Raw genomic sequence first — 23,470 nt, forward strand, 5'->3', positions numbered from 1 at the left:
AAGTGCACTTATGATACATTTGGTGATAATTAATAGGGCTTTACATCAACTACTTTTTCTCATTTTCTAATCTTGATAATTCTACTTGCCTATTCTTCAACCATACCTTTAGGTTCCATTAGAGATTCCACTGTCAAGGACTGTGGAAAGAGCTTTGAGGAACTGGGATGAGGTTCTAGATTTGTTACTTGCTCTTTGTATAATCATGAACACATTAGTTAACCTTTCTGAGTCTCAGTTTCCTTAAATGAAAACTGTAGACAACAACCTCCGGCACACCAGATTGTTGTAAAAAGTTTAATGTTCACAATCCCACCCCCTTCTCCCCAAGTGGGATTATGGACATTGGGGAGGGTATGTGATTTGGTGAGTGCTGTGAAGTGTGTAAACCTGGTGATTCACAGACCTGGGGATAAAAATATATGTATATAAAAAATATATGTTTATAAAAAATAAAAAATAAAAAAAAAAAAAAAAAAAAAAAGTTTAATGTTCACATACCGCATGTAAAAACACTTTCAAACTAGTTTTTCCTATAGACATCATCCTTTTTTTCAGTTTTTTAAGAGACTGATACTTATCACTTCTAATTATCACATAAAATGAAAAGTGAGAGTCTTCTTTCTTAAAAAAGTATAAATTAACTGCTTTCCTTTCAATGAAAAGATTCTTGTGTTTCTAAACACAATTTAAAAAAAATGAATTCTCAAATCCTTATTTATCTCCTTAGAAGCTTTTCCTGCATTCTTCCAAAGAAGCTGCAAGAGAACATAAGCAGAATAAATTATCTAACAATCTATTTGCAAGTTGTTCATTATTTCAATTCTGTATCATGTTATTTATTTTTGTTCTCATTGTTCATTATCTCAATTTTTCCTTAATGAAAAAGTATGGTGTTGCCAGATATTTTTTAAAGAATGTACCTTATTTTATTAAGTGACAGAAATCCTAATCAAAGCCTACAAATTCTATATCCTGGATAAAATTATTTCTTTTGGAAGCTTTTTACATTGGTAAATAACATGTTACAGTTGACCTTCAAATGATCTACTCCCCCCCCCCTTTTTTTTTTTAAGATCATAGTCTTTTTTTTTTTCTTTTCCAGAATTCATTGTTCCAGAATTCATTGTTTATGCATCACACCCAGTGCTCCATGAAATATGTGCCCTCCATAATATCCACCATCAGGCTCACCCAACCCCCCCTCCAAAACCCTCAGTTTGTTTTCAGAGTCCACAGTCTCTCATGGTTCATCTCTCCCTCCAATTTCCCCTAAATTACTCCTTTTCAACCACTGTTAGTTACTAAATTAGATCTTTGCAATTCATTGCTATCATTACCTTATCTATCAGTATTGTATTCTGACATACTGGCCATCTCTGTTCACTTATTTCCACATAATACAACGTTAGCTTCAAGGGACTTCAAGCCAAAATAGCCATCACAACTTCAGAGAAAATATGTATTAAACATTTTTAATGGTGTAATTGTGGAGGTTAAGTAGTAGAAAAAGGACAGAGGCAAAAGGAGAACCACAGTAAAAAACAGGAAATTGAATGTAAACATGGTCTCTTGAGAATTCTCTAAGAACTGAAGCTGCCTGTTAGCAATCACAAGCAGATAATGCACAACAGCAGGACAAGGAAGTTAGTGCCAGAATCTGCATACTTTAGCTTCTTCTCTTAATTGTGGTTTTCATAATACAATTCTATTATTACTTTTTCTTTTTTTTTAAGATTTTTTTAAATGTATTTTTTATTTTCAGCATAACAGTATTATTTATTTTGGCACCACACCCAGTGCTCCATGCAATCCGTGCCCTCTATAATACCCACCACCTGGTACCCCGACCTCCTACCCCTCACCCCTGCAAAACCCTCAGATTGTTTTTCAGAGTCCATAGTCTCTCATGGTTCACCTCCCCTTCCAATTTCCCCCAACTTCCTTCTCCTCTCTATCTCCCCATGTCCTCCATGCTATTTGATATGCTCCACAAATAAGTGAGACTATATGATAATTGACTCTGTGCTTGACTTATTTCACTCAGCATAATCTCAGCCAGTCCCGTCCATGTTGCTACAAAAGTTGGGTATTCGTCCTTTCTGATGGAGGCATAATACTCCATAGTGCATATGGACCACATCTTCCTTATCCATTCGTCCGTTGAAGGGCATCTTGGTTCTTTCCACAGTTTGGTGACCATGGCCATTGTTGCTATAAACATCGGGGTACAGATGGCCCTTCTTTTCACTACATCTGTATCTTTGGGTAAATCCCCAGTAGTGCAATGGCAGGGTCATAAGGAAGTTCTATTTTTAAGTTCTTGAGGAATCTCCACACTGTTCTCCAAAGAGGCTGCACCAACTTGCATTCCCACCAACAGTGTAAAAGGGTTCCCCTTTCTCCACATCCCCTCCAACACACGTTGTTTCCTGTCTTGCTAATTTTGGCCATTCTAACTGGTGTAAGGTGATATCTCAATGTAGTTTTAATTTGAATCTCCCTGATGGCTAGTGATGATGAACATGTTTTCATGTCTCTGAAAGCCATTTGTATGTCTTTATTGGAGAAGTGTCTGTCCATATTTTCTGCCCATTTTTGGATATGATTGTCTGTTTTGTGTGTGTTGAGTTTGAGAAGTTCTTTATAGATCCTGGATATCAACCTTTTGTCTGTACTGTCATTTGCAAATATCTTCTCCCATTCCGTGGGTTGCCTCTTTGTTTTCTTCACTGTTTCCTTGGCTGTGCAGAAGTTTTTGATCTTGATGAAGTCCCAAAAGTTCATCTTCGCTTTTGTTTCCTTTGCCTTTGGAGACATATCTTGAAAGAAGTTGCTGTGGCTGATATCGAAGAGATTTCTGCCTATGTTCTCCTCTAGGATTCTGATGGATTCCTGTCTCACGTTGAGGTCTTTTATCCATTTTGAGTTGATCTTTGTGTACGGTGTAAGAGAATGGTCAAGTTTCATTCTTCTACATATAACTGCTCAGTTTTCCCAGCATAATTTATTGAAGAGACTGTCTTTTTTCCACTGTATATTTTTTCCTGTTTTGTTGAAGATTATTTGCCCATAGAGTTGAGGGTCCATATCTGGGCTCTCTACTCTGTTCCACTGTTTTTATGCCAGTACCATGCTGTCTTGGTGATCACAGCTTTGTAGTAAAGCTTGAAATTCTGTTATTTCTTTACCATCAGATTTAACCCATAAGTGTATAAAATGGAGTTATAGCTTTCCTTCATTAGTAAGGACAACTGAGAGAAGAAATATTTGTCAGAATTACAGATAAACCACTTCCTAACAGGACTAATTCTAAATTGTTTCAAATTAATGTTGAGATGACTCTTCAGTTCTGTGGTCCACTTTTTTTTGTTCTTGATAATAATCTATTAATGTTCTCTTTGTAGGTATTTCTCTTGTATCCTGAGACCATGGATCAAGGAAACTATTCTAGGGTGGCTGAGTTTGTGTTGCTGGGACTCTCTAGTTCCTGGGAACTACAGTATTTCTTCTTCGTGTTGTTTAACTTCTTGTACATCACCATTGTGCTGGGCAATCTCCTCATTGTCCTTACTGTGATTTCTGAACCTGCCCTGCACACACCCATGTATATCATGCTCAGTAACCTTTCTGTTCTTGATGTGTTTCTAGCCACTTATGCAACCCCCAAGATGATTCATGATTTCCTTCATGAATCTAAGACTATCTCCTTTGAGGGCTGCATGGCTCAGATATTCTTGCTCCATGTCTTTGCTGGTGGTGAGATGGTACTTCTTGTAGCCATGGCTTATGACAGGTATGTAGCCATATGCAAACCTCTCCACTATGCAACCATCATGAACTTGTGCAAGTGTACAGGCCTGGTGGTAGGATCCTGGGCCATTGGGATCATGCACTCCCTGAGCCAGTTAGCTTTCACTATAAACTTGCCTTTCTGTGGCCCAAACATAGTGGATAGTTATTACTGTGACCTTACATTGGTCATTAAACTTGCCTGCACAGATACTTATGTCCCTGAAGTGTTGATGCTTTTGGACAGTGGTCTCATGGGAGTGACTTCATTCTTACTCTTGCTGATCTCCTACATGGTTATCCTAATCACTGTACAACGTCATTCCTCAGTGGGCATGGCCAAGGCCCGCAGCATTCTGACTGCCCACATCATTGTAGTGACTCTCTTTTTTGGGCCCTGTATCATCATTTATGCATGGCCTTTCAGCAACTTCCCAGTGGATAAAGTCCTTTCTGTGTTCTCTACAGTTTTTACACCTATATTGAACCCCATTATCTATACATTGAGAAATAAAGAGGTGAAATCAGCAATGCATAAATTGAAGATCCGGTATGTGAGTTCCAAGCTGCTCTCCCAACTGTCTCTCACAAGATAGATTTGTTGAACTGTGTAGACAAGAAGAAACTTGAGGAAACATAGACTTACCTTTTTCTTGTGGCTACCATCATTTAAAAAAGTTATCTTATTTGTTTGAAATGATAAATGTATATTCTTTGTTATATATTTGAAGTAAAGAAACCTCACATGATTATGCAATTTCTAAGGTAAGAAGTTGCTTATGTTTGCTACCTAAAATCAGTGATAAGATGTTTCACAAATTATTATATAATTTTTAAGAAATTAATTTCATAAAAATTTAGGTGGATATCCATATTGGATAAACAAAATAGTGTTTCTTTTATGATCTAAAATACTGCAAGTAATCTATAATTTAGTTCCAGTAGTAAAAACAATCCCATTAGAATTCCTGTTTTCACACATTTAACATCAAAAGGTTTGTGCTATCAAAAAATCCAGTTAGCATGTAAAAAGTAATTTCACAAAAATAAATCCACCTTTATATTTTTTATATTCTTAAATCCACCTTTATATTTATATTTTATCTCACATACACAACTTAAGAAGCTTCACATACTATTTTGTAGCTTTATAAAATCACTTGATGTTAGTCTGGTACCATTTATTCTTTTACATTTTATTGGTAAAAACTATGTTGACATCAAAAGATGACAGCTCATGAAGCTTTAGACATCTGGCAATAAGACCACGAAAAATTGAATAAGACTCCCATCATCCATGCTCTGCATCAGGTATTTACTGGGTCCTGAATGGTGTTTGTACACTAGGTAAAGGGAGGCAGGAAATGCAAAGGTAAGTATTTTGGAGCTCACCAAATATTACGATCCAGAAACACATTATGATGTTACCTGAGTGTTATGTACCATCCCAATTTCCTCTAAGATGGTCTCAGTCTAAAATGTTAGGTTTAGCTGATACCAAAAAAAATCAGTGCAACATTTACTTTGTGGAGGAGTACTATTTATGTTATGAACTCACTGGGATTATGAACATAACTTGTCCCATGGTTGGGTGATTCATCAACCATGTACTTGTACTGTTGCTTCTTTTTTGGTATGACCGTTATGATTAAAGATTACCTGGACAGCAATGCCTACTATATGTCACATGCAATGTTTTTTGTCATAATGTGAAAACTATTTTAAATCTATAACTCCATAGTGAGGAAAAGTTATTAGAGTTGTCTTGTGTTCTTCCTTTAAATCACATATTATTCTTGGTTTTTCTTGAGGCTTGAAGCCAATTATTCTGCTCATTTTCACAATACCACAGTTTCTTTTACAAACACCCAGATCAGGCTCATCCATACCACTGCATACTTCAAGCAAAGTAGCAGGAAACAACATGCATTATAAACTGAACCCTTCTGTCCAAAAATAATAGGACAGGCTATGACATTATTCCATTAATCTTAACAACATTATTAAGGTAAGTCATAAACCCATCAGATACACTGAATATATTCCAATGAATGTACATTCCACCAGTTTTAGAAAAACCTTAAGTCCTGGACTAGGAAGCTGGGCATGATGTTTCGGAACCCTGTCTTTCAGAGTGTGAAATACAGCTTGCATTGTGAATAAGAAAAGTGCAGGTGAGATGATCAGCAGCAGGTGGCAGTTTACCAGCAGAGATGGAGGAGGCCAAGGGGATAAAAGCAGCAGGAACACTGAGCCATGTCCCCACCCAGGCTATATAACCAGGTAACAGGAGCAGAGGTAGGTGGCAATTGGCCTAGGACACCTCATTAATGGAGTAACATTGGAGGCAACTGTGGTCACTCGGGCTTTATATTATAACTATATTGATGTATTTCATACCTTGTATCATAAATATTGTCTAAAATATTTAAAAGTCCTAATACATTTGATAAGGGATTAATATCCAAAATATATAAAGAACTTACACAACCAATACCAAAAAACCCCAAGCAATCTGAACAATGGGCAGAGGACCTAAACGAACATTTTACCAAATAAGACATACAGATGGCAATGGCCACATGAAAAGATGCTCAGTATCACTAATTGGGGAAATGCAAATCAAAACCACAGTGAGAAATCATTTTATATCTGTCAGTATGGATAGCATCAAAAACACAAGAAATGTTAAATGTTTACAAGGATGTGGAAAAAAAAAAAAAAACCTTGGTGAAATGTAAACTAATGGACTGTGGAAAACAATATGGAGGTTCTTAAAAACATAAAAATAGAAATACCATATGATCTAATAATTCTACTACTGGGTATTTACCCAAAAAAAACAAGATCACTAATTTGAAAAGTTGGATGCATTCCTGTATGTTCACTGGAGCATTATTTAAAATAACCAAGATATGGAAGCAACCAAAGTTTCCAATGATAGATGACCGGATAAAGAAGATGTTATATATATATACAATGGAGTATTGTTCGCCATAAAAGAGATGAGATTTGGGGCACCTGGGTCACTCAGTCAGTTAGGTGTCCCACTCCTGATTTCAGCTCAAGTCATGATTTTAGGGTCATGAGACTGGCTTGCAATGGTTGTGGAGCCTGCTTAAGATTTTATCTCCCTCTCCTGCTGCTCCCCCATCCCTGTGTGTGCTCTCTCTATATATAAAAAAGAGAGAGAGAAATGAGATTTTAGAACTAGAGAGTATAATGCTAAGTGAAACACTTGGAGAGAGAAAAACGAATACCATACAATTTCACTTCTATGTGGACTCTAAAAGCAAATGAATGAAGAAACAGAGTAGAATCATACATAGAAAAACTGATGGTTGTCAGAGGGTGGGGGTCGGGGGTTTGAGCAAAATAGTTGAAGGGGAATGAGACATAAAGACTCCCAGTTAAGTAATGAGTAAGTCACAGGAAGAATAGGTACAGCATAGGGAATAGTCAATGGCATTGTATTAGTGTTGCATTGTAAAGATGGTAGCTACACTTGTGGTGAGCATAGCGTTACCTGCAGAGTTGTTAAAAAAAATTCAAATAATGAACCACTGAACACTAAAAACTAATGATATACTGTATGTTGGCTAATTGAACATAGTAAATAAAAACACTAGAAACGAAAACAAAAACAAATGTCATGGGATTCCTATAGTATAATGTAAATAACCATTCCTTTGCTGTTGTATAATGAGGGTTCCAATTTTGTTACCATACCAACACTTGAATAAACATGTTTTACTTATAAAAAAAATTGTGTCAGATCTCCCTGATATGAGGAAGTGGTGATGCAACATGGGGGCTTAAGTGGGTAGGAGAAGAATAAATGAAACAAGATGGGATTGGGAGGGAGACAAACCATAAGTGACTCTTAATCCCACAAAACAAACTGAGGGTTGCTGGGGGGAGGGGGTTTGGGAGAAGGGGGTGGGATTATGGACATTGGGTAGGGTATGTGCTTTGGTGAGTGCTGTGAAGTGTGTAAACCTGGTGATTCACAGACCTGTACCCCTGGGGATAAAAATATATGTTTATAAAAAATAAAAAATTTTAAAAAAAATTGTGTCAGAAACAAACTGTCAAATATGTTGCACCAAATTATAGTGTGGCTCAGTTTGGATTGCATAATTATATGAAACTATTTGTGAATTTTGATTTTATATAATATTCAGCTTCTTTATTTCTAGAATATGGCATTTTTTTGAGGTCTGATTTTCTTTTCACTTTCAGTAGATGTACTTTTATAATATAGTATGTTCTTTTATTAAATTATTTATTTATTCAAGTATGAGAAGTAAACTGAAGGGGATGATAAAGTAAGAATTTAACTATAATGGAAAATCTATTAATTGTTCATATTGTATTTACACTTATTAACTTGAAAATATATTCAATGGATTCTATGTGTTGAACACAATTTAGAACCATGCTTTATACAGCAAATGTCCAAAGGAGCACTCAGACTATTGAAGTATATTTTCCTTATCAACTTTCTTCAAAGAAATGAAGATTTAATTTTAATTCAAATGATACATGTTAAATACCTACTTAGTTAATTTAGGGTACTGACAATGATAAATTTTAAATTAATTAAAATTCACATATAGAAGAACCAGTCTTAGAGTAGTTTCCCAGAATAAATTTTAAAATTTACAATTACTGATTTGATCATATCTACACAAGTGTTTAAGACTTCTTTTGTCTTTCTTTAATGCCATCATAATTTGATGTTTCCTCCATATACAAGATTTTTTTCAGCATCTCTGTAATATTCACTGTCTTCTGAATTTTGAAGTACAAGTGTCCTTCACTTGTACTTCTGTACTGTTAGATTACTAAAAAAAAAAAAAAAAAAAATCAGTGCAATATACTATGACATGCTTACATGTTACAAAAAAAAAAAAAAACAACCCAGATTATATTTTTAAATTAATTTTTTTCTCTTTCATGGCTTCAAGGTTTCAAGTATTTCCCCATCTCTTCTACTTTTCTTTTTGGATGTTTTTTTTTATCTTTTATAGTTAGTTGTTTTTTTAAAATAAAAAGAAACAGGAAAAAAAGAAAATCCTTTTGTACTCATTTCTTCCTCTAGCTCTTGATCCATTTCTCACCTTTGTCCTTGTTCACAAGATACTAATGGGGAAAGCTCTGAAGACTCGTTCATACTGTCTCCCATAGCTCTCTTCTTTTTCTTTCTTGTGCCCACTCCAGTAAGGCTTTTATCTCCATATTCTACTCATATTGCTTCTTTAAAGGTTACTAGTGACCTCTCTACTGCTAAATCCAGAGATCATTTCCCAATCATCATCCTAGTTGATCAATCAGTTGTATAATTTTTTAGCATTTTTTTTTAATTTTTTATTTTTTATAAACATATATTTTTATCCCCAGGGGTATCCCTGGGGATAAAAATATATGTTTATAAAAAATAAAAAAGTTGTATAATTTTTTAAAAAGATTTTATTTATTTGACAGAGAGAGACATAGAGAGAAAGGGAACACAAGTGGGGGGAGTGGGAGAAAGAAAAGCTCTGCGAGAAGCTTGATGTGGGACTCAATCCAACAACCCTGGGATCATGACCTGAACCAAAGGCAAACACTTAATGACTGAGCTACCCAGGTGCCCAGTTGTACAATTTTTAATACAGCTGATCACACTCTCCCTCTTGAAACCCTCTTCATTTGGCTTTTAGAACACAATGCTCTCCTGGCTTCCTTCATATACTTTTGGAGGTGCCCGCTGAATCTCTTTTGGGGTTCTTCCTCCTTTTTCTGACCTCTTAGATTACACCAGAGCTCATTTCTTGAGACTCTACCATGTTTCTTTCTCCACTGGTGATCTCATTTAACCTCAAGGCTTTAAAAACTATGTACTGAGGAGACATAGCTTGGCATTTACACTGGACTCTCATTCAATTTCCAGACTTCAACACCCAGCCTCACTTGGATATCTGTCACCTGTCTCAAATTTAACATGTCTAAATCTGTACTCCTGATAATCCCTCAAACAACTGTTCCACCAGGTTAATGAAGAAATCCCTCTCTATTAATGGAATCTTCATCTTTCCAATTGATCAGTCCAATGGCTTTGGAATTATCCTCCCATAATGTCTCTTACCTCTTGTTATAGGTTAACAAATTTTACTGAGTCTATTTTCAAAATGTTCTCAGAATCTGACCACCCCTTGCAACCTCTAACCTCTACTGCTACCGCCTGATCCATGTTATGATCATTTGCTTGGATTATTACAAGTACTCATTCCTAGTAAGCTTCCAGGCTTCCCCACTTTTAAGTCTAATACATATTATATATATGTATGTATTTATATATAAATATATATGAATACATATGTGTTTATATATATTTATATATAAATATATAAATATTATGTATATATATTAGAATGTATATATTATATATACATATATGTATATATGCATATATATGCATATATAAAGAGGAACAAATCCATAGGAAAGTTCTAAGAAAAAATATTTACCTATATAGTGATATATAAGCAGCTACTAATGAGTAAGAAGTCTACCAAATAATCCAACTGAAGTAGGTACCTTTTTTCTGATACTGATGCTGGCTGAACAAATTTGTCCACTGTGCTGGAAAGGGCTGGACTTTCAGTTGGGAGACTTAGTTTTTAGCTTCGGGTTTATTCCAAAGTTCAACTTCCTTGAATTCCATTTCCACCTGTGCAGAAAGCACCTACTTAAATCAATTTGGATTAAGGTTTGGAGCCCCCATTCCCCTTCAGGAATATGTGGGGGCACCTGTATACACAATACTGCCAGTGCTCCATGGATCAAAGTTTAAAATGCCCTGGACTAGAAATCTCACTGACCTTTCCTGTTTTTTTTTTTTTATATTCTGATATCTCTCCCTCTTGGTACTTGCCTGTAGACAATGAAGTCTGAATATCCAATTCTTGACATTTGTATTCCCTTTATCCTTCTTTGTCTATACCCATTCTTGACTTCAGTAGCCACACAAGAAACTCTTGTAGTAGCCTCCAACTGCCACTATTCCCTTCCAGTGTTTTATACACTCTGGTTAATTCCCAACCACTGCCAGAATCATATTCCTAAACCATATTCCTCACTGAAATGGTGAGTAGCATTCCGTTTTCCAACAAATTAATTACAGAATCCTAAGACCTATATTTAAAATCCTCCAATGTATTGTCCAATAAAACTCTGACATAGAGTATACTTTAGCCAAGCTAGAGCACCTGTTTCTCAATTACTTTTAATTTTCTTTATTCATGCTTTTGTTTATGTTAGTCTATTTGTGCCGTGTAATCTTCCATCACTATCTCTGCCTTTCACAACATCATTTCTCATTTAAGGTCCTTTACAGATATATATTTTTGTCTGCTTCTGTCTCATTTTATTTTCCTCACCTTCTCTTCCACCCTCCCTTTTCCTTCTTTTCCTCCTGATCTTTCTGACAAAATATAATCTCTCCTGATGTTCCATACATCAGAATGTGTATATATGCATTATACCTATAGATTTATAATACATATATGTATATATGTACATACATTTATAATATGTATGGTCTTCTATTTAAATTTTATGTTACATTTTTAATTTTCTTTAATTGCCCTTCAAAATTACAAGCAACTTACAGATAAGCACTTTGTCTTGTGTATTTTTTAATTATTTGTGTTTTTGCATGTAGTACTTAATTTGTTAAAAGGATTTACTTATTAATTCAAGACAGAGAGAGTGAGCAAGGGTGCATGCATGCACACATTACTTGGAAGAGGGGCAGAGAGAGAGAAACCTCAAGCCGACTCACCACAGAGCAAGGAGCCCCACATCAGGTTGATCCCACAATTCATCAGATCATGCATGACCTGAGCCGAAAACAATAGTCAGATATATGCCCAACTGACTGAGCGACCTAGGAGCCCCATAGATACTCATTTTTCTTTAAATTTCTGAATTATATTTAATTGGAGAATACAGATAAAAACAAGACATATTCTGTGTGACCTAAGTGATTTATAGTTCTGCAATATTGTAGCATTTTGCTACACTTGTCTTTACAGTACTTAGAATGTGGCTTAAAACAATAAGTGTTACACAAAAAAAGTTAATAGTAGTGAATGGGGCAGAATTGAAACTTCAGAGAGAATGAGTTACTTTATAAGAACAGCCCAATTAAAACACTCAGCAATCTTGTCTATGGAAAATTTTCATAGAAAATGACTTCTATACCAGTTATAATACGGTATTAAAATAACTCATATATAGATATATTGGTAACATGATTTCTAGTAATGTGAATCCCTAGATAGAAATGACATTTACTCATCTCTAAAATAAAAAGGCTTGTTAGCGATGGCCCCAATGGGACAAAATTACACATCAAGGAGAAACATATTTTCAGCTTTAGTTCCTTTTAAATAAAATATATAAAGCATAAGGAGTATTGCAAGCCATATGAAAAGAACCTATTTCTCATATCACCATGATACCTCCAGGTATTTCTGTGGAACTTCTGAAATAAAAACAGTGGACAAATTCCATCGTCTCTTAGTGAGTCTGTATGTGAACTGAGGAATGAGTCATGTAAGTTTTAATACTTCTGCCACTTCAAATAGGTCTCTGCAAATGACCTATTTTAATACAATTTTCTAATTATATTGAAATAAGTCTGTATCTTCATGTTTGAGCTCCCTCTGAATGCTCTGAGTTCATTTTTCTATTTTTTCTTTTTTTTAAGATTTTATTTATTTATTTGACAGACAGATCACAAGTAAGCAGAGAGGCAGGCAGAGAGAGGGGGAAGCAGGCTCCCTGCCAAGCAGAGAGCCTGATGTGGGGCTCAATCCCAGGACCCTGAGACCATAATCTGAGCCAAGCATAGAGCTTGATGTGGGGCTCGATCCCAGGACTCTGAGACCATAACCTGAGCCAAAGGCAGAGGCTTAATCCACTAAACCACCCAGGTACTCTGAGTTCATTTTTCTGTATGGAAACTTCAGACGCTCTTCAGCCGACTCAACCACTGTTACCTCTAAGCTTACTTCCAGTTATATGGTACATAATGTAGTAACCCAGTTAATGGTCAATATATTTCTTAAATTGGATTGCTTCTTTACATACATAGGCACATACATTTTTTTTAGTTGTTGCACTGATTTCCATGCAAATAGTTATGCCAACATATTATTATTAGAATGCTTACCATACAATTTTTATGATGAAAATTTTGACTTTGTCACTTGCTTGCTATATTATTTGACTTAAGATTTGGCAGTGTAAGAATAGGGCTATATACTTGAAAGGTTATTGTGTGCATTTTAGATTTTATATATATATATATATATATATATATATATATATATATATAAAACATATAAACTTTATTTGGTGAAGATTGTGTCTACATGTATAATCTATATACATTACATTGTATCTATACAATGTATAGATATCTATATGTATCTATACAATGTATCTATATACAATACATTGTGTCTACATGTATAGGATATACTTTATATTTCTGTATGCATTTGTATGTTTCATTATTTCAGTTATTTTAATGGTATTTTTGGTTACTGTAATTAAAAATTATTGATGAACAACTTAAAAAAACTGTGTGTGCTCTGTGCCATTCTTAGTTTAGAGTGAACTATAGATATTATTTCAGGCTCTATTCTTTTAGAGATCCTATGCTATTTATATACAGGCTTCAGTGACTCAGCTAGTGGAGTAAAGTATCCAAAATTTATTGCTCAGAAAGAGTCAACTATGTACAAAGAAATCTCAACCTAACTTACATGCATTAAGAGAAGTTTGAGAGCCCATCTTCTTGCATATGCCTTTTAGCTTGCCTCTTATTAAACTTTTTTTCCCTTCAAAGATTTTTTTGTCTGTTTGATTTCTTTTACCTTTAATTTACCTTATAATAATTTGGGCAGAAGGTACATGCATTGTTTTTCCATTAGATTCCTATTAAGTTTGTAGGGTGCAGAGTTTATGGAATTCCTCCACATTAAATAGTCAAGGCAGAGATTTGAAGTAAAATTTCGTCGGGTTGCTAGTTCTATAGCCTAAGCACTGTGTGTCTTTCTTACAAATTATAGGACAAAGTGATCCAGGAATTCTATTTATATGAAAATACTCATGTTCCTTACTATTTATGAAATTTGTGAAATTAATAATAGTTTTTCTGCTGAATAAAGCTCTCCATTTAAAATGGATTAAGTAAATAGTGCTAGGCGTAGTTCCAGAGATTTTCAGTATCTCTACTTTTATCATACTATTTCTTAACTACAAAACAGGAAGAATGTGCTCATAATATGAAGACAAATGAATCAAATGGAGATCTTTATCTTAGATCTTGGAGGCCCCATCAATGCTCAGCAAATTAGCAGAAATTGAGAAAGAAATAGAAGCAGTGTGAATATGTTCTCCCACTTTTCATCTTTCCCTCCCTCCCTTCCTTCCTTTTCTCTGTCAGTCTCTCTCTGTTCTTTCAGCCAAGTCATGGTTTCAAGATGATAGAATGTATGTTGGAGTTTTAAAGGATTTATTATGTCTCAATGTCCAAAATAACCAATTAATTGCTTATACTCAATTACCTCTGTGACTTAGTTTGTCTATAAATGAGGACAGAATGATAATATATTTAATCAGCCATTATTCTGCCTGTTAAAACTGTAATGTGTTCATTCATTCATGCATATAATTATTCACATGATAATTTTTAAAATGTTTATTAATTTAGGTCATGATCATTTTTGTGGCCTTTTATAAACAAACAGGCCCTTTGTGAGACACAGGTTTAACTGTGAGGAGGAAAAAAGGCTGGATTCTTTTCCTTTTGGAGTTTAAACTATATTCAAACACTGGAGAGGTTATAATTCCAACTTCCTTATCTTAAAATAAATACTAGCTAAATGAGGAGTAAAACAAATTTTTATTAAAGTAATTTTTATTTTGAGTTGGTGGATATTTGGTCCTTCCTGATGTCTGAGAGTTTCCTGTGATCAGCAGATCTCTGGGATTTTAATCGTTCTGTGGAAAGTCTTTGTAGTAAGGCGTGGCTTATTTTAAGAGACTAAAGTTAGGGGTAATATACTTCCAATTGCAAGGAACTTGCAAAAGAGATTAGCTTATTTACAAGGTTCTTTAGCTTGGTATTAGGAAAAAAAGACCAGCTAGATGAGACAGAAATTTCAAGGAATTCAGAGGCATGCTGAGAAACCCTATCCATACCTTCCTTTAACCCTTTAGTGATAGTTGTAACTTCTATGACAGAATTTAATTTTCTTCAGTATAAGGCTTTGATATCCATAGAAATGCCATCCTTCACAATTACCCGACCCAACAGTGGCACTCCCTTTTGTCCAATATTTGCAGATGAGATCTTTCAAACTTTAACCCCCCCCTTTTTTTTTTTTTTTTAAATTTTTTATTTTTTATAAACATATATTTTTTATAAACATATATTTTTATCCCCAGGTCTGTGAATCACCAGGTTTACACACTTCACAGCACTCACCAAATCACATACCCTCCCCAATGTTCATAATCCCACCCCCTTCGACCCAACCCCCTCCCCCCGGCAACCCTCAGTTTGTTTTGTGAGATTAAGACCCCCCTTTTTTTTAAAGATTTTATTTATTTATATGACAAAGAGATCACAAGTAGGCAGAGAGACAGGCAGAGAGAGAGAGGGGGAAGAAGGCTCCCCACTGAGCAGAGAGCCTGATGTAGGGCTCCATCCCAGGACTCTGAGATCATGACCTGAGCCGAAGGCAGAGACTTATTAACCCACTAAGCCACCCAGGCGCCCCCAAATATTAACTCTTAATTACTCACCAAATTTACTTCTGCCATAGCCATAAATGTTCAAAATTTTTGTTTAGCTACTGAATTAAACAATATGCCTTTTGATAAATGTTAAAAACAATGTATAACATTATATAAAAACTTTTTAAGCAAGACATTAAGGGCAAAACTATTTGGGAAAAATTGTAGATCTTAGTTTATTCATATATTTTAACTAATTTTATCGAAAATTAAATAAATAAAAATAAAATGAAAAGAGTAAACTAAAATATTTGTGGAATATTTATTAAAAAAGGCAATACCTTAACACAAAAATATCTTTATATATACATATTAGGAAGATGAAGAGTTCAATAGTAAAATGGGTAAAAATATGGATAGGTAATTGAGAAGTAAAAATGTACAAAGGACCAATTCATGAATAAGTGTCAATTCCACTAATGTTCATTAAATGCACTGAAACATCATTAAGATACATTTTCCTGTGGCAATAAGTAAAAATAAAAGTTTTAGTACACCATCTTGTCAATAAAGGGTGAGGTGAAGAATAGTCTTTCTCATAGAACATTTTAGTGATATTAAGTTTTGGTACAATAACTAATAAACTTCTGAGTTCTAAAATTATAATGATATACCCTAAATAGTTATGCATAATCATAAAGTTTTAGCTAAATAAAAAGCAAGGTTATTATATGTTAATAACAGGGAAAATTAAAATCTTCTATAAAATAAAAATACCACAAGTACATTAAAAAATGTTATAAAAGTACTGTATTGACATGGGAAGTATTTATTATTAGTGGCTGGTTATAAAATGATATGCACTGTATATATAAGGATTTGTATTAACAGTTATTATCTCTGTGTGTTCTCATTAAAGATAATCTTATTTCATCTCGTTACTAAATTTTCTAAATTAAAAATAGAAACTTATAAATTAAAAAGAGCTTTGCTGTTTCTTCTTCAGTTTAAAAAGATTATATGCATATTCCAAGAAAGAAAACTCAGCAAATACATAGATGAATAAGGGATAAAACTACTATACTCTCTTACCCAGAGATAACCACTTTTAATAACTTACAGTAGGTCTTTATAAGCTTTTCTAGATACATGAGAGTAATAAGAGATCATATAGTTGATTTTAGCAAATGTGTTTCAGACCCCTATTGTACTTTTCCTTAATACCAGATAAAGTTACAGCTTTGGACACTCAAGAATATTATTTTGTCTACTATAAGTTTCATTAGGTACCTCCACAAAGGAACATGATAAACTTGTATTCTTAAGATGTTGTTAAAAAAAAAAGTCACAAGGAGAGAGACCATGGAGTTGGTGAACAAAAGTAAGTAGAGACAGGAACAGAAGACAAGTATTTTACCACCTTGAACATTTTGCCCAAGGGGAGGAAGCTTCTTCCTGCCCTGCAAAGGCTTCTTGGCTTCTCTTCCAGAAATGGGAGTGCCACATATAACAAGTTTACTGTGTACCTTTCATAAGATAGGATTTTAAGAAATTTCACTCCAGAGAAAGAGCCATCTACTTTTATTAATTACTTGGATCTAAAATAGGGTGTACATACCCACTAAGTAAGCTGCTTGAGTTTGAGAAAAAAATATTTAGAGTTCTCCACATTTACAAAATATCATTCTTTCTTAAATTTCAGTTATATTTTATAATGTATGTAATATGTTAGTATAGTGATGTATGCATATAATTTATAGGTAAATAAATATACCTGGCCATAACTACTGCTATTAGAGGAGTATAGTGAAAAACACAGGGACACCAACCTTTCTAAAGGTAAGTGTCCTTATGTTGTGGCATTCAGGTATTCTTTTTCTTTCTTTTTTTTTTAAAGATTTTATTTATTAATTTGACAGAGAGAGAGATCACAAGTAGGCAGAGAGGCAGGCAGAGAGAGAGGGGGAAGCAGGCTTCCAGCTAAGCGGAGAGCCCTATGTGGGCCTCAATCCCAGGACCCTGAGCTCATGACTGAGCTGAAGGCAAAGGCTTAACCCGCTGAGCCACCCAGGTGCCCCTCAGGTATTCTTTATTATGCATCTTACTTAGATTCTGCAGAATTTCCTTTAATAAATAACATTTTTAACACCTTAATTTTATTTTTTTTCCTGTTCCAAGATTCATTGTTTATGCACCACACTCAGTGCGCCATGCAATATGTGCCCTCCTTAATACCCACCACCAGGCTCACCTACCCCCTCACTTCCCTTCCCTCCATCATCATTCCAACTTCATAAGTTATCAAAATAGAGCTATTTTTATTTTTTCGTGTGTGTGGTTTATATATTTAATAGCAGTTTTTTTTTAATTGTCTTTCAGTGTTCCAGAATTCATTGTTTATACACCATACCCAGTGCTTCCTGCAATATGTGCCCTCCTTAATACCCACACCCAGGCTCACCCAACCTCCCACCTGAACCATGAGATGCTGTGGACTCTGAGAAACAGAGTAGAGCTATTTTTCAAAGAAAAGAATCAAATTAATTTTAAAGTATTTATTTGAGAGAGAGACAAAAAGAGAGAGTGAGCATGAGTTGGGGGTAGGGTGAGAGGGAGAGAGAGAATCTCAAGCAGACTCTCGGCTGAGCAGGGAGCCTGAGACAGGGTTTAATCTTGTGACCCTGAGATCATGACGTGAGCTGACATCAAGAGCCAGATGCTTAATGGACGGAGCCACCCAGATGGCCCAAGAATCAGAGCCTCTTAAAAAGAAGTCTTTTTCAGTTTCATACAAACCACACAGGCATAATTAGCCTACAGAAGAAAATAAAAGCAGTTCTCTTTTAACTGATGTGAAACTAAAAATTTTATTTTTTGTATAGTAGGATCAACAAGTATTATTGAATACTATCTATGAGTAATGTACTGTAAAAAAATCAAAGAATTAATAAAATGTGTTCCTTCAGAATCATAAAATGTGTTTATATAAATTGAGAGAGAAGATATAGATTGATAATATCAGCAAATACAGTATCCTTTTCTGTATTTGATGCTGAGGATCACATATTAAATTCACAGAAATTCAGAGTCACTGGGTAGAAAAAAGCCATTACACATTTACAAAGAATCTAAATTAGGAACTAATTAAAAAGCTAAAAATATGATATTGATTATTAACTCAAATATTCACACACTTCCATGTAAATACCATCAACATGCATGAAGTAGTTGTTCTTTTAAGTAGGACAAGTACATACATTAATAATTTATATAGTATGTTAGTTTATACCTGAAAACATTTTCATCATTGAGGGAACAAAGGCATAGTACCTAACATCTACTGAATATCTCTTATGTGCCAGGTACTATCCTAAGTAGTTCATCTATTATAGTTTTCTTCACCCTTATAATAATCCTTTGAGGCATATACTATTATTTCTCCTAATTCACAGAGGCAAAAACTAAATCATAGAGAGTTTAATTAACTTCCTCAAGGTCATAGCACTAGGAATCATAAGAAATAGCATTTGAAATCTGTCAGTATGACTCAGACTGTAAGTTTCCCATTTATCAGGAATTTTACTTATTTGTTTAATTATTTAATAAGTACATGTTTATTTTTTCAAAAATACAAACAGGAGGGAAAAAACAGAAATAAGTTGATTTTATTACCTATAGGGAGTGATTTAAAATGAGATAGAAGCTATGGAAGGGAGAGGACACTATTATCAGTATGCCTTTAGTTATGGAAGTGACACGTAAACTTGTGTTTTGAAACTTGACTATCAGGTTGGGGTTCAGAGATGAAAGCCAAGGTTAGAGAGTCATTACAAAATAAATGACTGCATATAACATTTATCTGTGTGCTTATGAGGATCTAAATAGATAAGTATGCTGAATGGAATCTGATAGCCCAGGCTTAGCTTTGCTCATTCACTGGCACAATATGATGATGTTTTCTCCATTTCACTTGACAGGAACATTTCTGATCCCATCTCAGAAGTTTGAAATCATGGACCAAGGAAATAAATCAGGAGTGACTGAATTTATATTGCACGGTCTTTCGGGTTCTCAAGAGCTACAACTGTTCTATTTTGTGTTTTTTACACTTTTCTATTTCTCCATTGTGCTGGGGAACCTCCTCATTGTGCTCACTGTCATCTCCGAACCTGCACTACACACACCCATGTACTTCCTACTTAGTAACCTCTCCTTCATTGATGTGTGTCTCTCCACCTTTGCCACACCCAAAATGATTATTGATTTCCTTATGGAGCACAAGACCATCTCTTTTGAGGGCTGCATGGCCCAGATATTCTTTCTGCATGTCTTTGCTGGTGGTGAAATGATGCTCCTTGTGGCCATGGCATATGATAGATATGTCGCCATTTGTCGACCCCTGTACTATGCATCCATTATGAGTCTGCGCAAGTGCACAAGCCTTGTGGTGGGCTCCTGGCTCATTGGGGTTTTCCACTCAGTGAGTCAGTTAATCTTCACAGTAAACCTTCCGTTTTGTGGCCCCAATAAAGTGGACAGTTTTTTCTGTGATCTTCCCTTGGTTATCAAACTTGCCTGCACCAATACCTTTACTCTTGAGGTACTGATGCTTTCAGACAGTGGTCTAATGGCCATGAGCTCCTTTGTGCTCTTGCTGATCTCCTACACAGTTATCCTGGTTACAGTACGGCGGCGTTCCTCAGCAGGCATGGCCAAGGCAAGGGCCACCCTGACTGCCCATATCACTGTGGTGACCCTTTTCTTTGCACCCTGCATCTTTATTTATGCCTGGCCTTTTAGCAGTCTCCCAGTGGATAAGGTTCTCTCCATATTTTATACTGTTTTCACCCCTCTTTTAAACCCCCTGATCTACACCTTAAGAAACAAGGAGGTGATATCAGCAATGCAAAAGCTAAGGAGTCGACAAGTGTGTTTCTGAAAGTCTCCCAGCTATTCCTTGTGATAAATAACACCTATAATAAAAGCCGGGTTAGTGCACCTTACTCTGTCAACTACTGTTCTGAAATATCATAGCACCCATTTTCTTTCTCTTTCTAGCATTTTCTAATAGTAAACAATTTTAGATAAAAGAATTGGACTTCCTATTTTTTACTTATGAAATAATTTTTATTTCAGACTAAAATTATTTATAGTAAGTCTTTTAACTATAAAATGCATCTCTCAAATCAATGCTTTTTCCAATCAACTTAATAGAAAAATGTACAAAATACTAAAGTAATGTAAAATATTTAAATCATTTTTAAGTTTCAGGATAGTGACTGATTTGTAGTTATTCCCCAGTCATCATTTACCTGGTATCACCAATGAGAGGTAGGTATTATCATAAATTTTACCATGCTTTTATAATTTCTGGTTATATATATCATTCTGTCTCTCTCTCTCTAGAGAGAGTTTATAAATGTATACAAATGTATACATTTGTAAATATATACAAACACCGCATTTATATTCTTTGCTATTCAAACTATTGCCATCTGAACTAAGAAACTAAATAGATTAGAACTTTTTTTTGTATGCACAGATCGTATTTTTGCAATGTGAACTCTCACAACAAAGTATCCAAACATAGGGACCAAAGAGCAAACAGATTATGTTGCAGAACTCATCATCCAAACTCAGAAACCAAGTTAGATTCATAAATTTACATTAACCATGCTACAAATATTAAAACTTGAGGTCACGGGGTTTTTCTATATCAGTATATTAAAATTTAGAATTGACATTCAAAGTTCAATGACTATACATAAAAATGGATATCCTCCCTATATAAGTAGACAGTTTTCATCAACACTGCTCTATATAGTCTCACATATTTCTTACATCATTCATGCTCTCTAATCCATACCAACCAACAAAATGTAATTTAGAATACATTTTTCTAAAGCTTTCTAAAAACAGAGAATCATCTTGACTTTTTAAAGGAAGACTATATTATCATTCTTAAATTTAATATTTAATTCTTGTAGTCTAACTCCTCTTTCACCAATCAATCTTAGAACACTGAGAGTCATGCATCACACAAGTGAGTCGAGCACAATCATAATCAGCAAATAGAAGAAATGATACAAAACAACCCTCAATTTCTGACTTCTAATATTTAAAAGAAAGCCATTCCCTGAAGACAAATTATGTTTTTGAAACAGAGTGTGTAGAAGAAACAGCAGTATGGAATAAGATTTAGTACCAAGTATGCGTTAAACAATTTTTGACTCATTTTTTCCTTTCATGATTTTACCACTCCACAATGCTCTGTTGATTCCTTTGTGAAACATAGAATTAAAAAAAAAATAAATATAGGACTGTGTCATATGATGGTGGTGATGATGATAATGAGAAAGCCAAACATACTTAATGATCATAATGTAACACGTAAATTGCACCATTATATCTCATTTGATTCTCACAAAATATCTGCAGATTAGAAACATAAGATCACACCTTTACTACTGACAATATTGAAAGGTAGTTCTCAAACAATTACAAAAATACTTATGAATTCTAGACGCATTCTTTAAAATAAATAAATGACCTCATGGCACCTTAAACAGATGCTTTGAGAGAGGAAAACTGGTGGAAAGTGATTGCAGGTCATGAAAATGATGGGCAGTACACTTGGCCGTTATTGGAAAATATTGCAAGAGCGTGAGGTAGAATTGAATCTTTTCAATCCAGGACTCTTAAAAGATATACAGAAGAGGATACTACAAAGCACAAGGAAAAGACCAAATTATCCTCGCTGGTCTAGCCTATGGATAGAAAAATTAATTCCTTTTGGAAATAGGGAGTTTGGAGTCTGTATGTATAATCTCTGCACAGTCAGAACTTTAGCCTGAAAAATCAATATTAGCTATTGGAACCCAATGGGTCATTGAAATTTGGCGGTCATTTAAAAAAACACAGACCAAAAACCTTTATAAATGGCTGCTTCCTTGAAACTGGCCACACAGGGTTTAGATACATAAAGTTCAGCTGAACTTGAGTGAATTGAGTCAAACTCACAAACGCACACAGAGACTATCTAAAATGATGGCAGTCAGTTGAGCAAACAGCAGACTAACTTCTCACTCCCTCAAATCAGTAATAAATATATTGGATGCACATTATGAAGCAAATATATTCAAAATGACTAACCATACAAAACAAAATATAAAAGGAGAAATAGTGCTATCATAAAAGAAAAGCCAGTGACTTCTGTTCTTGGGAAGGGGTGTAGACACAATTTTCCATGTTCTTCCTGCTCAATATAATTACAAAAAACTGATTGATATAAACTGATTTATATATAAGACAAACATGGTAACACTCTGAAAGTTGGAGAGAAGAAGGCAGACTGCATAGGGACCCAAGAAATTACATGACATGAGAGAAGACACCAACAACTCAGGAATACTAAGGAAAATAGACCAAAAAAGGCCTCAACAAAAGCCGGTTCATTCTAGCCAAACAACCAGGAAAGGGGCTGCCTAACATGATGAAATATTTAACATCTTCTCTACTTCAGCCAAACACCACAAAAGAATCTTTGGTCCCACCTCACCTATAGCAGCAAAAGCCAAATGGGTAGCCTAAGGCTCCTACTGCTGGCCAAGATGTAGCAAGCTAGCCCAGCCACCCCCAAACACCTGAGGAGGTGTCAGAGAAGGCCAAGTATGAAACCTGAACTTTCATCTCTGTCAGACAGGAATCCGCACCTCCTCCCATGGTGTAAATGAGTAGAAGTGACATAGGTTAGGCAAACCTATCCCTCCCAGCCAGGGAAATCACTGGAGGCCTAGTAAGGGTCTAGAGCTCTCCTTCCCTCCCAGCAGTAACAAGAAGTGTCCTTACCTTCCTTTGGGTGCTGATGGAACCAGAGTTG

General features: G+C 34.9%; 2 protein-coding genes across 2 annotated transcripts; both read left to right on the forward strand.

The window, feature by feature from the left end:
- The first annotated feature begins 3,428 nt into the window (after positions 1 to 3,428).
- On the forward strand, positions 3,429 to 4,388 carry LOC131837127 (olfactory receptor 4K15-like). Its single transcript, XM_059183387.1, has one exon. The coding sequence runs from the start codon at positions 3,432 to 3,434 to the stop codon at positions 4,386 to 4,388; it is 957 nt and encodes a 318-aa protein (XP_059039370.1). The 5' UTR covers positions 3,429 to 3,431.
- A 15,215-nt stretch (positions 4,389 to 19,603) lies between these two features.
- On the forward strand, positions 19,604 to 20,530 carry LOC131835259 (olfactory receptor 4K15-like). The gene has a single exon (XM_059179620.1). The coding sequence runs from the start codon at positions 19,604 to 19,606 to the stop codon at positions 20,528 to 20,530; it is 927 nt and encodes a 308-aa protein (XP_059035603.1).
- Positions 20,531 to 23,470: the final 2,940 nt, after the last annotated feature.

The sequence above is a fragment of the Mustela lutreola genome, chromosome 7 (genome assembly GCF_030435805.1).
Source record: "Mustela lutreola isolate mMusLut2 chromosome 7, mMusLut2.pri, whole genome shotgun sequence".
Lineage (NCBI taxonomy): Eukaryota > Metazoa > Chordata > Mammalia > Carnivora > Mustelidae > Mustela > Mustela lutreola.

Excerpts from the sequence above, each read along its gene's own strand:
- LOC131837127 (XM_059183387.1), top strand. The coding sequence starts at position 3,432 with ATGGATCAAGGAAACTATTCTAGGGTGGCTGAGTTTGTGTTGCTGGGA.
- LOC131835259 (XM_059179620.1), top strand. The coding sequence starts at position 19,604 with ATGGACCAAGGAAATAAATCAGGAGTGACTGAATTTATATTGCACGGT.